We start from the raw sequence: 14,854 nt of genomic DNA, 5'->3' as shown, positions 1-14,854 counted from the left end.
TCCCCCTATTATCTCCATACACTGTTCCATCTAGGGGAAGGAAAGGGGACTCAGGGGCAGAGATTGAAGAGCAGCTTTAAGGACAGAGAGAGAGAGAGAGAGAGAGAGAGAGAGAGAGAGAGAGAGAAAAGGTGGTTTATATCGAATGCTGCACCTTTGAGTTCTTAACGCTTCCAAGACATTGTTTACATTTTTTTAAAAGGTTCAAAAAAAAAGGTTTAAAGGCCGCTCATGAATGGCGGATTTAAAGGAGAGTGACATTGCCTTATCAGGCAGGACAATGTTCTAGAGAATGACCTTATAAATTATGATCTGCGAGCAAGACCCCTCTCCACCCAAGCTAGGACCAAGGAGGGCCTGGCAATGGCCGACGATGACTCAGGAGATAGACCTATAGGCTCACCCAAACCCCCCAACTTCACCACGACCCCCTCTCCACCCAAGCTAGGACCAAGGAGGGCCTGGCAATGGACGATGATGACTCAGCAGATAGACCTATAGGCTCACTAACCCCTCCCCCCCCTCCTTATCTCACCAGGATGGTGAAGTTGCAGCGACCAAAGGAACCAACGGGTTTGAGCGGGACTCGAACCCCGGTCTGGCGATGGCCAGGCAAGGACGTTACCAACAGGCCACCACCATTAACATCCTTCTACTTAGTAATGGCGAAGGATAAACAGAAGGGAATACTATCAATATCAATATTATTACTAGCCAAGCTACAACCCTAGTTGGAAAAGCAGGATGCTTTAAGCCCAAGGGCCCCTACAGTGAAAAATAGCCCAGTGAGGAAAGGAAATAAGGAAATAAATAAACTACAAGAGAAATAATAAACAATCAAAATAAAATATTTCAAGAGCATTAACAACATTAAAAAAAAAAACAAGAGGAAGAGAAATGAGATCAAACAGTGTGTCTTTGTGTACACTCAAGCAAGAGAACCCAATACTTATAAAGGCCGATACAATGGGCAGAGTAGTGACAGTTACCTGAAACTTATTATTTTCCGATACGAAACAAGACAACTGGATCTTACTAGAGGATTAGTGTACGCGACCTGTCAATAATGACGGCTAAATATTCAGATAGATATGTAAACACACACACCCCCTCTTACCATGGTATGAGTACTCCCACTCTCCTTCCCCGAGGGATGGGGATCATTACGGAAAGAAATATTACATATACATATATATATATACAGTATATATACGTGTATATATATACACACATATATATATACACACACACACACACATATATATAAATATATATATATATATATATATATATATATATATATATATATATATATATATATATATATATATATATATCAGCCATTAGTAGTCCACTGCAGAACAAAGGCCTCAGGTATGTTCTTTTCCACTTTCGTCCTCTTATGTTGTTTCTAGGCCAGTCCACACACACACACACACACACACACACACACACACACACACATATATATATATATATATATATATATATATATATATATATATATATATATATATATATACATATATATATATATATCTTTATCATAAAGGAGAGATTATTAGATATTTCTATAGGCCGTAACTTCTCCAATACTGACTGACCCTTTTTTCATCGAATCACAAAAACCAACAGCCAAAAATCTATTCAAAAGGAATGAATAACAGTTCTTCTGAAGCTCGCTAATTCCCCCTCTTTCTTTTCTTCTCTCATATCTTCAACTTATCCACCCCCTTCCCCCCACCCTCCCCTCCCCCCAAACCCCATAAATCTCTCAGCAACCCATGGCGAGATTATGTCTTTGAACGTTGGGGCTTTGCGGGTCCAAGTTATTGGATGTTGGGGGCTGGAAAGAGCTGCTCTTGTATCGATGCTGGGGGGTGGGGGGGGGGGGTGGGGGGGGGGGGCAAGTCAGGTACTCCCTGAAGACAATTATTATGGATCTGTATTGCCTTCGATTTTTCCATTTTTCTTCCGCTAAGTTATAAGCAAGTGATTGAGATCATGGCGAGGGGTAGGTGGAGATGGTCTGGGCATGCTCTTCGCACTTCCCAAGAAATATTAGTCACTTACTGACATAATGGTGAGGGGTAGATGGAGATGGTTTGGGCATGCTCTTCGCACTTCCCAAGAAATAATAGTCACTTACTGAGATAATGGTGAGGGGTAGATGGAGATGGTCTGGGCATGCTCTTCGCACTTCCCAAGAAATATTAGTCACTTACTGAGATAATGGTGAGGGGTAGATGGAGATGGTTTGGGCATGCTCTTCGCACTCCCCAAGAGATATTAGTTCACCAAACTTTCAACTGGGTTCCACAAGGCACTAGAAAAGTTGGAAGATCCAGGCCTACATGGCTGAGGACTATGAAGTAACGTGGGAGATGATGAATAAAGAAATATTGATTTAAAAGCTCTAGATGGGGACGACTGGTGAAATCTAACCGAGGCCCTTTGCGTCAATAGGCGTAGGAGGAGAGGATGATGATAACGCAACTTATATTTATCTTTGGTGTGTTAATTCCAACTTTCAGTTACTCTCAAGCACGAGACTTTCTACAGTTCTTCATTTTTCCCATCGTTAATCATACATTAAGCAATGTGGAATTCTCCACTCCTATACTTTATCAAGCTGCCAACTAACAACATAAGAAATTACTTGTTTTTCTTCTTCTTTCACCCAGTTATCCTTACATTAAGGAGTCGGTTGCCTGATGCGCCCTCTCCAATGCCTTCTATCAAAGATATCCTCTTCCACCAAACCTCTTCTCTCCATATCATACTTCGCCTTATCTTCTTTCCCACCGTTATCCCTAAATTAAGGGGTCGGTTGCCTGACGTGCCCTCTCCAATGCCTTCTATTAAAGGCATCCTCTTCCACCAAACCTCTTCTCTCCATATCATCCTTCATCTCATCTCGCTATGTAATTCTCTACCTCCCTCTCGATCTTTCCCCCTAACAGGTTCCTCCCAAGCCCTCCTCACTCCCTCTCCCTCATCCACCCTCAGCACGAGCCCAACTCCTTCCTCACCAGGAATTTTCCTTCGTTACACTCAGTTGGTAAGTAAAGGGGATTTCTGCATTTCAATAGCTTTCGTTTAATTTTCAGACCAACCCACGGACTTCCACGTAAGGAGCAGTGGCCCTTTCCCCGTGGCACTGTGCCCTCCTGATACTGAGAGCCACCACACCCCTACCCTTCATTCAGAGGGACACCCACCGAGCCATGCCTCAGAGTCATCACAACATAACAACTCATCTTTCACTAATACACAAGTTAATCACATCAAATCTTCACCTTTATCAGGTACTGATTTCAGTTTCCTTACCTAAAAGAGCTGCTTACTATAGTTTAAGTTTTTTTTACCATTAATATGTGGGCAAATATCCACTGAACATGTACAGTGTCTACAACTCCAGTATGAATGCTGCATGCTTAGTGTGGAGAGAGGAGAATGTTCAAGAAATACATCATACTATTTACTGTGTATATAATATAGGTAAAGGAAATAGTCGTAACATAAGAAGGATCCAAAGAAAAATAACTGTCTTGCCAGTCCTTAAAAGACCTTACAACTCTCTGGTGATGATGATTCAATGGGTTGCTAATACTTTGACAAACCTATTACCTAAAACAGTAAGTGATTCATGCTACAGGTGAGAGCAGTACTGTTTGTAAATATGAAGTTAACTGAATGTTGATGAACCTTACAAGGAAGCATTTGACACTGTTAAAGCATTCTGCGCATAAGCTTATCTAGAATTTCACAATTACATGTGGAAGCTTTCTGCATTGTTCTAGGACAATTGCCACCCAGACTATTGCCAGTGCCAGTACCATGTGGACAATAGACAGCCGGACAACTTCCAGGCAAACAATAGACATTCGGAAAACTTCCATATGAACAATAGAAAGTCAGACAACTTCTATGCAGACAACAGACAGTCGAACAACTTCCAGGCGTTCAACAGACAGTCTTCTGACAACTTACGGGCGGATAATTTCCATGATTAATTCATTTGTTTCTTTAAAAAGATCATTCCTAATAAGTGCTCCATTACAAATTACTTGTTTGTAAAATTTGTAGTTTAAATAAGTAGTGCTAAGCAAAATCCTTACTTATAAATTTTAGTCTAGTCAGAATAAGTGTTATTATACACAATTGCTTTAGATTCAAGTATGTGCATTTTCACCTGAGAAACAGAGAAGCCAATCACAAACCCAAGATCCTTTAGCGTGACGAAGTTAGAACATCACCAGTTTCCAGTGTACCTAGGGGTAACATTGGATGGAATTCTTTCATTTGCCACTCACCTGCTGAAGATATGAGAGAAGGTTGGTTCTTGCAATTCCCTGCTCAATAAACTACCAGGATCCAAGTGGGGAGCTAATGTTGACACACTAAGAACAACTGCCCTACCCCTGTGCTATTCACCAGACGAATATTATGCACCAGTGTGGAATAGATCATTGCATGCCAAGAAAATAGATTCTATGCTCAAAATTGCATGTAGTCATCACAGGGACATTACATTGCACTCCCACCAACACCCTCTACAAACTTACCGGTATTGTCCACCCAAAAAATCAGGAGGCATACTACAACATAAATTGAAAAGAACGAACAAATCTTGGACTCAAGATCCACCTCATCCTCACATGCTAGTTCCGAGTAGACTGTCTCTGCAGTAGGATTCAAGAGATGAAGACCATAATCGCATTCTGATATTTACTACTGAAGTGGGGTTTTGAACATCTAAGGAGGTACAGAAACTGGGCTGTTGATGGAACCTTCAAGGTGTTACCACCAATTTTCGATCAGCATTACACCATCCATGCCCAAATAGAGAAGTTTTCCTGGTATATCTGTCCTTCTTCCTAACAAAACAGGAAACTTATAAAATGTTTTACGAGAAAAAAATCCAAGACATCCTGCAACAGAATCCAACAACTATACTGAGGGACTTTGAAAAAGGGTCATTTACAATTAGATGTACTTTTCCTGTTACTGATGCAAGTGGATGCTTCTCCTACGTTTGCCAAGCGAGTTACAGGAAAACTGTTGATTTAGGGGTTAAAAGTGCAAATAAATCATTTGCTCTCCTTGACTGTTCATTTGGGACAAACCATCCAACTCGAAGAAATTCATAAATCTTGTTGAGATTTGAAACCATATTTCAAGTTTGTGAGAATATAGCTACCAGCAATTAGTAAACTTACTTTCTATCGACAGACTATAGTTAAAAGAATATGAAAAAGAAAAAAAAAATTACCAAAGCGTGCAAGTTTAACATTTCTAACTCTCAATGAAAATTGGCCCAAAATAAATATCTACCAAATAAGAAAAATTCTACTATGAATTCCTTTCTACAAATTTTAGATTCCCTTGTGAATGGTGATACAGTACTTTAGGTTTAAGCTATTAAAATAAAGAAATGATCCAGTATTAAGTATTTGGTTTTCTGTGGCGTATATATCTGTTAAAAACTAGAAAGTCAAAATAAAACAGCGTAAAACTATTACAGATCACGGATCTCTGCTGGATGACCCAATGACTCAAAACACACAAGTTCCTCCCGCAGTGGACAACGTCAGCCACAACATGCCACAAATTCTACAGCATCACGCTCATCGGCATATCCATCACCACCACCCACATCACCATCAGCAACAGCAGCATCAGCAGCAGCATTCCCACATACAGCCAACGCAGCCACATCAGCAGCAGGGCACTATTTTGCCTGCGGAGACAGCGGAGGAACCAGTGCTCCAGCCAGATTCTACGCAGCCCAGACTGGATGGTAAGCAGTTATATACACACATACCATAAACAGACACATGGAAAGACACGCCTAAGGCATTCCTTCTGCAGTGGACTATAGTCCATTTCTTTTAGCGATGCAGATTTGCACCGACTCGCAGCGGTGCCCTTTTAGCTCGGAAAAGTTTCCTGATCGCTGATTGGTTGGACGAGATAATTCTAACCAATCAGCGATCAGGAAACTTTTCCGAGCTAAAAGGGCACCGCCGCGAGTCGGTGCAAATATGCATTGCTAAAAGAAATGGACTATAGTAACGGAAAGTGACTAAGTCAACGGAATCTCAGTTTCTTTGGCCTGGGTTCCATTCCCTGGCCAACAGAAGCTTATTATTTTCAAGTTGATTCCCCCTTGGGTCTCTGATCCCGAGGTATAGAGAGAATCTAGATATTAGGAAGAGTATAATATATGGCTTATATGAATATGAGAAACGTATAATTATGCAAAATCATTATATATATATATATATATATATATATATATATATATATATATATATATATATACATATATATATACAGGATACAGTATATATATATATATATATATATATATATATATATATATATATATATATATATATATATATAATCAACTATTACTAGTCCACTGTAGACCAAAGGCCTCAGACATGTCCTTCCACTCGTGTCTGTTTATAGTCTTTCTATGTCAGTTTATACTGGCAAATTTTCTTAGTTCGTCAATCCATTGTCTTCTCTTCCTTACCCTGCTTCTTTTGCAATCACTAGGGATCCATTCTGTTATTCTTAATGTCCGTTTATTGTCTGCCATTTTCATTATTTGTGCTTCCCATGTCCATTTTATTTTTTTACATGTTAGAATATCCTCTACTTCAGTTTGCTCTCGTATCTACGTTGCTCTTTTCCCGTCTCTTAGTGTCATTCCCATCGTTATACTCTCCACATATCTTTGTGATGTAATAGCATATTATTTCTAATGAGCTTATAATAATGAATTACATCACCTTCGATAATTTCACCCTAAAACCAATTTAAGGTGATTTCTCCCTACGCGTTCATGCACCAAATCAATAATGCCACGAGTGTAGTTGGTATTGGCTAGGGTTGGGGGGGGGGGGTGGAGTTACTATAATGCCTACGCCAACAGCTATATCAACAAAGCGGTACAGCCCCCCCCCCCCCCTTCCCCCTTCCCCCATGACATAGATAGGCAGGGGAGAGTGGGGTAAAGCTTCTAATCTTATCTCTCAGCGGTGTTGGAAGATAATGAGAACAGATAACAATGTTTATAAAATATTCCATAAACTTTTCAATATATTTTTTTCTAAATGTTATAAAAACTCAGTGAATTTCTATTTTCACTGGTTAGGGACAGAGGAAGCCAGACAAGAAATTAATACCAAGATTGGCAAGTATCAAAATAGACTGGTTTGAAAAATATATTATATATATTGGTGTTGGTGTCAAAATTTTAGCTGGTAACGAAAATACATCTAATTCATTTAATTTTCATATTAAAATGATCATGAAACCCATTCATGAGCTACCTTTAAACCCATTTCAAAATATAATCCCAGTTTTCTGAAATTATTATTTGGAATCAAATTTTTTATACTTTCACATTATATCTAAAACTGAATATGGTTAACAAACTGATGTTTGAAGATGTTGGAAAGGAAAGTGCAGGCGAGATATGGTTTGGTCATGTAGAAAGAGCAAACGAGGGAGAAACTTTGGAAGCGGAGGAAGAGGGTCCTCGGCGTTGGTAAAAAGATTCACTTGTATGATGTGGTTTGGTCACGTAGAAAGAATGAATAGGTGAGAAACTTTGGAAGCAGAAGAGAAAGGTCTTCAGCATAGTTAAAAAGGAGGCTGTCTCAAGAATTATAATCTATAGTATTTTTTTTTAATTCTTAACCCAACCCTATACAAAAAAAAACCTACGTATCCTTTACTTAAAGAATTTTAAAAATATAGCTACGCAATTATTCCTGTGTTTAATTTTATCAGGATTCTGGAGATGGGAAAGGAAAACTTTAGGTCTATAGAGAAATTTAATTAAAATTGATTTTTCATTGTTGGGATTTTTCATAAAAAAACATTGCCAGAATTTCTCAAAAAAAAAAAAAAAAAAAACATTGTTGGGATTTAAATAAAAAAATATTGTTGGTATTTAAATAAAAAGCATTGATGGGATTTTAAAAAAAAAAAATTGTCGGGATTTAAAAAAAAAAATTGTCGGGATTTAAAAAAAAAATTGTCGGGATTTAAAGAAACAAAAACATTGTTGGGATTTGAAAAAAAGAAAAAAAGTTGGGATTTAAAAAAAAAAAAAACATTGTCGGGATTTTTCCAAAAAAAACTATAGATTTTTCAAAAAAACATAACCGGGATTTTTCAAAAAAGATTGTTGGGATTAAAAAAAAAAAAAAAAAAAAAAAAAAACCGGAATTCTTCATAAAAATATTGTCTGGATTTAAAAAAGAAAAAAAAAAAACACTGTCGGGATTTTTCAATGTTCGGTCATTAGTTTAAAACATAGACACACAGCTGAACCTTCCAACTTTAATTTTCTTATTTTGGATTCCACACTATTCAAATTAACATTCAAAATGATTCATCATCATCATCATCATCTCCTCCTACGCCAGAGGATTCATTGGCTAGATTCATCAAAGGATAACCAAATATTACTATTGCTATTATTACTTGCTAAGCTACAACCCTAGTTGGAAAAGCAGAATCCTATAAGCCCATGGGCTCAAACAGGGAAAATAACCCAGTGAGGAAAGGAAACAAGGAAAAATTAAATATTTTAAGAAAGGTAACAACATTGAAATAAATATTTCCTTAGCATAAAAAATTTAAAAACATAAGATGAAGAGAAACAAGATAGAATAGTGTGCCCGAGTGTACCCTCAAGCGAGAGAACTTGTGATGCGCAGTGTCTACTTAAGACAAGTGACCCCTGATTTAATATCATTATTAAAATAATTAAAATTATCAGTTTTACTGTTATTTTCCTTAAAAACCGGTTTGTGAAAATTTTTTAAATGTCCCAAGAAATTTTCTATATAGAAGTTTGGAAAATTATTCATTGGGTGATGTAATCCTCAACTCCCCTATATATTATTCTTATTATCATTATCATTATCATCATCATTATTATTATTATTATTATTATTATTATTATTATTATTATTATTATTATTATTATTATTATCATTATTGCTCGCTAAGCTACAATCCTAGTTGGAAAAGCAGGACGCTATAAGCCCAGGGGCCCCAACAGGAAAAATAGCCCAGTGAGGAAAGGAAACAAGGAAATATTATATATTTTAAGAACAATGACATTTAAATAAATATTTCCTATATAAAGTATGAAAACTTTAACAAAAAAAAAAAGAGGAAGAGAAACGAAACAAAATAGTGTGCCCGAGTGTACCCTCAAGCAAGAGAATAAGCAAGTGTCTGACTATATATATATTTCCTTTCGATTACGCTCAGCGGCATTGCCAGACATATAACCCCTCGGTCTCTCCCTATTCCTCAGGTAGGGGGAGAGGGAGTAGTCATACCCTGGTGAGAGGGGTTATACATCTATCTAATCGTTTAGCTATCATTTTTGACGGGTTGCGTACACTAGTAAGAAAGAGTATTTTCTTTTATCATCGTTACAATCTCTCATGATACACTCATAACTAGACGTTTATTATTATTGCTAGTTAAAGTAGAATCCTAGTTGGAAAAGAAGGATGCTATAAGCCCAAGGGCTCCAACAGGAAAATATACCCAAATGAGTTAAGGAAATAAATGAACTACAAGAGAATCAATGAATAGCTAAAATAAAACACTAAGATCAGTAACAACAGGAAAATAGATCTTTCATATGTAAACTATAAAAAAGAGACATTATTATTATTATTATTATTATTATTATTATTATATATGTCATATCTGTTTTTGACGTTGTTAATAGTTTATGTAGGACATATCTGTTTTGACGTTATTACTGTTTTTAGAATGATTTATTGTTAATTTATTCTCATCGTTTATTTATTTCCTTATTTCCTTTCCTCACTGGGCTATTTTTCCCTGTTGGAGCCCTTGGGCTTATAGCATCTCGCTTTTCCAACTAGGGTTGTAGCTTGGCTAATAATAATAATAATAATAATAATAATAATAATAATAATATCATTATTGCTCGCTAAGCTACAATCCTAGTTGGAAAAGTAGTATGCTATAAGCCCAAGGGCTCCAACAGGAAAAAATACCCGAGCGACGAAAGGCAATAAATAAAAAAAGATAATCAATAAACAAATAATAAAATAAAACACTTTAAGAACAGTAACAACAGAATCGAGGCTTATGTCAGCCAGTTCAACATAACATTCACTGCAAATTTGAACTTTTGAAATTGCCATTAGGAAATGTTCACGAATGGACCTTTCGCAGAAAGTTCCGGCGAAGAAGAAAACCTGGAGGCTGGCGGGGATGGCTCCACTGAAACTGGAGGGAAGAAGAGGAAAAGACGGATATTGTTCAGTAAAGCGCAGACGTACGAACTGGAGAGAAGGTTTCGCCAGCAGCGCTACCTGTCTGCACCTGAGAGGGAGCACCTAGCTAGCTTGATCAACCTGACGCCAACGCAGGTGAGTGGCCATCTTGGTTGGGAGCATTTTCGTGACATGAGGACATTTGTATACACTGTATGGTACATATTTTAGCCTTAATCACCCCTCGTATACTGACTGATACATATTTTTGCTTTAATCATCCCTTGTATACTGTATGGTATATATTTTTGTCTTAATCACCTCTTGTATACTGTATGATGCATATTTTTGCCTTAATCACCCCTCTTATACTGTATGATGCATATTTTTGCCTTAATCACCTCTTGTATACTGTATGATACATATTTTTGCCTTAATCAACCCTTGTATACTGTATGATACACTTTCTTGGCTTAATCACCCCTCATATACTGTATGATGCATATTTTTGCCTCAATCACCCCTCGTATACTGTATGATGCATATATTTGCCTTAATCACCCCTCGTATACTGTATGATGCATATTTTTGCCTTAATCACCTCTCGTATACTATATGATACATATTTTTGCCTTAATCAACCCTTGTATACTGTATGATACACTTTGTTGCCTTAATCACCCCTCGTATACTGTATGATGCATATTTTTGCCTTAATCAACCCTTGTATACTGTATGATACACTTTGTTGCCTTAATCAACCCTCGTATACTGTATGATGCATATTTTTGCCTTAATCAACCCTTGTATACTGTATGATACACTTTGTTGCCTTAATCACCCCTCGTATACTGTATGATGCATATTTTTGCCTTAATCAACCCTTGTATACTGTATGATACACTTTGTTGCCTTAATCAACCCTCGTATACTGTATGATGCATATTTTTGCCTTAATCACCCCTCGTATACTGTATGATGCATATTTTTGCCTTAATCACCTCTTGTATACTGTATGATACATATTTTTGCCTTAATCAACCCTTGTATACTGTATGATACACTTTCTTGGCTTAATCACCCCTCGTATACTGTATGATGCATATTTTTGCCTCAATCACCCCTCGTATACTGTATGATGCATATTTTTGCCTTAATCACCCCTCGTATACTGTATGATGCATATTTTTGCCTTAATCACCTCTCGTATACTATATGATACATATTTTTGCCTTAATCAACCCTTGTATACTGTATGATACACTTTGTTGCCTTAATCACCCCTCGTATACTGTATGATGCATATTTTTGCCTTAATCAACCCTTGTATACTGTATGATACACTTTGTTGCCTTAATCACCCCTCGTATACTGTATGATGCATATTTTTGCCTTAATCACACCTCGTATACTGTATGATGCATATTTTTGCCTTAATTACCCATCGTATACTGAATGATACATATTTTTGCCTTGATCAACCCTTGTATACTGAATGATACATATTTTTGTCTTAATCACCTCTTGTATACTGTATGATACACTTTCTTGCCTTCACTAAAATTTAAAATTTTACAAAGGTTATGTATTCACACCTGTTGTCTGATTCTTAGCTTGTTTATTTGTTTGCTTATTTGTTTGTGAGCAACTTTACTAAAAAAAAACTACAGTGAAGATTTTGACCAAACTTAGTAGTCCGTTATATTTTGGTTAAAGTACATCAAAGTACAAGTACGCAGCTGTATTTTTAAAACACTAGCAATTTTGTTAGTTTATTTTTGTTTTTGAACATCGTTAGGCAAAAAATACTGAAACAATTTCAACGGAGTTTGGTGGACATGTGGGGTATGACCCAGTGACAAATCCATTAGATTTGGAAGAAAATACATCTAAGTACTTTACAGAACTACTGTACACTAGTATACACAGTTGACCAGTAAAGCAAATTTTATAAATCTTTTGATTCCAACTTGTACAGTACAATAGTGTAAGCAATTGACCAGTAATGCAAATGTTACATATTTTTTTCATTCCTTGTACAGTACACTAGTATACACAGTTGACAAGTGATGCAAATGTTACATAACCTTTTATCCCAACAGGTCAAAATCTGGTTTCAAAACCACCGGTACAAAACGAAGAAACAGCGAACAGACAGAGGCATGGACTTGGCACCTCTGGCATCTCCGCGCCGCGTGCCCGTACCAGTACTCGTACGAGACGGAAAGCCCGTCCCGACGCACCACTCCCACCACCCGCAGTTCTCCTCCCCGCCGCCCTACACGCCACCCTTTCTCGATGTTGGGAGTTACTACCAGCAGGCCCACATGAGAGGCATCAGCTCGCCTTCCATACCTCACTCTTATGCGTCCATGATGAACCAGTCTGCCTATTCCAGTTCTAGTTTCCAGGCCAGTCAGTACGCTCACAGCCTGCATCAAAATAACGCAGCCTCGGCAGCGGCCTCTTTGCACTACTCGGCGTCTTCGTCTATGGGCGAGGGACCTGATCAGTCGCTTACGCCCGTAATTCCACCAACTCATTATACGTCCGGGTTTACCTATCAAGCGCAGACATAAGAGGCGAAGGGGCTTCGCGTCTGAGCAGTAACAATGACCCAAATTAAATGCCATAGATCACAAAACCAGGAATACGGTTTGTGACATATGGATACAGTTCTTACTTCTTTATAGAAATAAAGTGAAAACTTACATGCAGCTCAAATCATGAGATGAGTTCAAAGCTAAGGTGCAATACATGAAAGGTGGGGAAGACAATGTTTTGACAAAAGTGTTCTACTTGAATCGTATAAACATTTTGAATCGTCTCTCATGACAATGGACCATTTCTAATATCCGACAATACAATTCAAAATAAAAGTCTAAAATCTACCATTAACAATTAGGAATTCAATTAGAAATGTCATACTGGAATCATGTAGACGATCAAAATGGTTTTGTCAGTTTTTTTTAGTGAGTGATACTTTACTCTGTACCATAAGGATCAAATTGTATGGTGTTCAAAGATGGAAATAAATAATGGAAAGTTCCTTAACTTACTAAAGTTTTTACCCCTTGAAGTCACTCTTTTTGTAATCAATAGGTACCATAATTATGTACTCACTACGTTGCAATTTGTATCAGATACGAATCAGGTAGTCTTGCGCTGTCTTGGGTTACAGTTCTCTTGCTTGCGGGTGCACCCAGGCACAGTGTTCTAGCTATTTCCTTATTTCCTTTCCTTACTGGGTTATTTTCCCTGTTGGAGCCCTTGGCCTTATAGCATATGCTTTTCTAACTTGGGTTGTAGCTTATCTAGTAATAGTAATAATTCCCTCGATGACCGTGGAAGAAGAAGAAGTGGAGAGTAAATAATGAGTAAATCAAGTAATTAAGTGACAGGGATTAGGGCGAGTCTTTTGTCTTGGAAAACTAAAGCTCATACAATGAAGAAATAAAATTAGTTGCCATAATTAATTTAAACCTTAACAAAACAAAACAAAAATGAAAGTTAACCTGGTGATGTTGCCGTCATATAAGGTCAACTTTTTCACGAAGACCATATTGTTAAAAAGTGGTAAAAATTGAGACTCCAACGTAAATAAAGTAAAGCAGAGAGGCTTATTAATGACTGTATAATCTAAAGAAGGAAATAGAGTTTACTTGATGAATATTGACTTCAAGTTCCATTAATAGATTTTCAGCCCTTCTCTTTTAAAAAGTTTTAAAATCTGCTCATGAATGGCAGAGGCAAGGGACAGTGATAATGCCCTAGGTAGCTGGTCCCCTAGAGACTACAATATATACACAAGATCAGCACCCAAGCCCCTCTACATCTAAACTAGGACCATGGACGGCTAGGTAATGTATAATTATGTATATATACACACATTTATATAGAATATGAGTATATATATATATATATATATATATATATATATATACATAGATATGTATCACTAACACTCGTAATTTTAATCAATGTAAATATCAACCACAATGGCATTTAATACCGAATTCTACCTTGGGAATATATATCCACTGGAATCGTATTATAATAATAGCTTCTGGCTGGGCAGAGATTCGAACCGCTGCCCTCTCAGCCGAAACCATGCCTGCGAGGACTCGACCAACTGAGCTATCAAGAAATATATGTGAATTCCAGTGGATATATATTCCCAAGGTAGAATTCAGTATCAAATACCATTGTGGTTGATATTTACAGATATACATATGTGTATTTATAAACATTCTTTATATCACCCACAATTAAAGCAAAATAAAAACACACATTCATACGTATATATATAAAGGTAATACAAAGCATATTTGACATATCCGACTCTTTAGCTATGGTAGGCAGCTCTTCTAGGAGAAGGACACTCCAAAATCAAACCATTGTTCTCTAGTCTTGGGTAGTGTCATATCCTCTACACCATGGTCTTCCACTGTCTTGGGTTAGAGTTCTCTTACTTGAGGGTACACACGAGCACACTGATCTATCTTATTTCTCTTCCTCTTGTTAAAGTTTTTATAGTTTATATAGGAAATATTCAT

General features: G+C 37.2%; 1 protein-coding gene across 3 annotated transcripts in view; it reads left to right on the top strand.

Annotated features, from left to right (window-relative positions):
* LOC137624311 (uncharacterized) overlaps positions 1-13,347 on the top strand; it is a 35,774-nt gene extending 22,427 nt beyond the window's left edge. For all 3 annotated transcript variants that reach the window (XM_068354971.1, XM_068354948.1, XM_068354960.1), the window contains exons 5-8: positions 3,111-3,308; positions 5,528-5,803; positions 10,258-10,454; positions 12,401-13,347. In XM_068354971.1, coding sequence (XP_068211072.1) covers positions 3,111-3,308; positions 5,528-5,803; positions 10,258-10,454; positions 12,401-12,877 — 1,148 coding nt within the window. In that variant the 3' untranslated portion in view covers positions 12,878-13,347. The remainder of the gene's footprint in view (positions 1-3,110; positions 3,309-5,527; positions 5,804-10,257; positions 10,455-12,400) is intronic.
* The last annotated feature ends 1,507 nt before the right edge of the window (positions 13,348-14,854 follow it).

The sequence above is a fragment of the Palaemon carinicauda genome, chromosome 2, assembly GCF_036898095.1.
Source record: "Palaemon carinicauda isolate YSFRI2023 chromosome 2, ASM3689809v2, whole genome shotgun sequence".
Lineage (NCBI taxonomy): Eukaryota > Metazoa > Arthropoda > Malacostraca > Decapoda > Palaemonidae > Palaemon > Palaemon carinicauda.
This window is presented reverse-complemented; position numbering and strand designations above follow the sequence as displayed.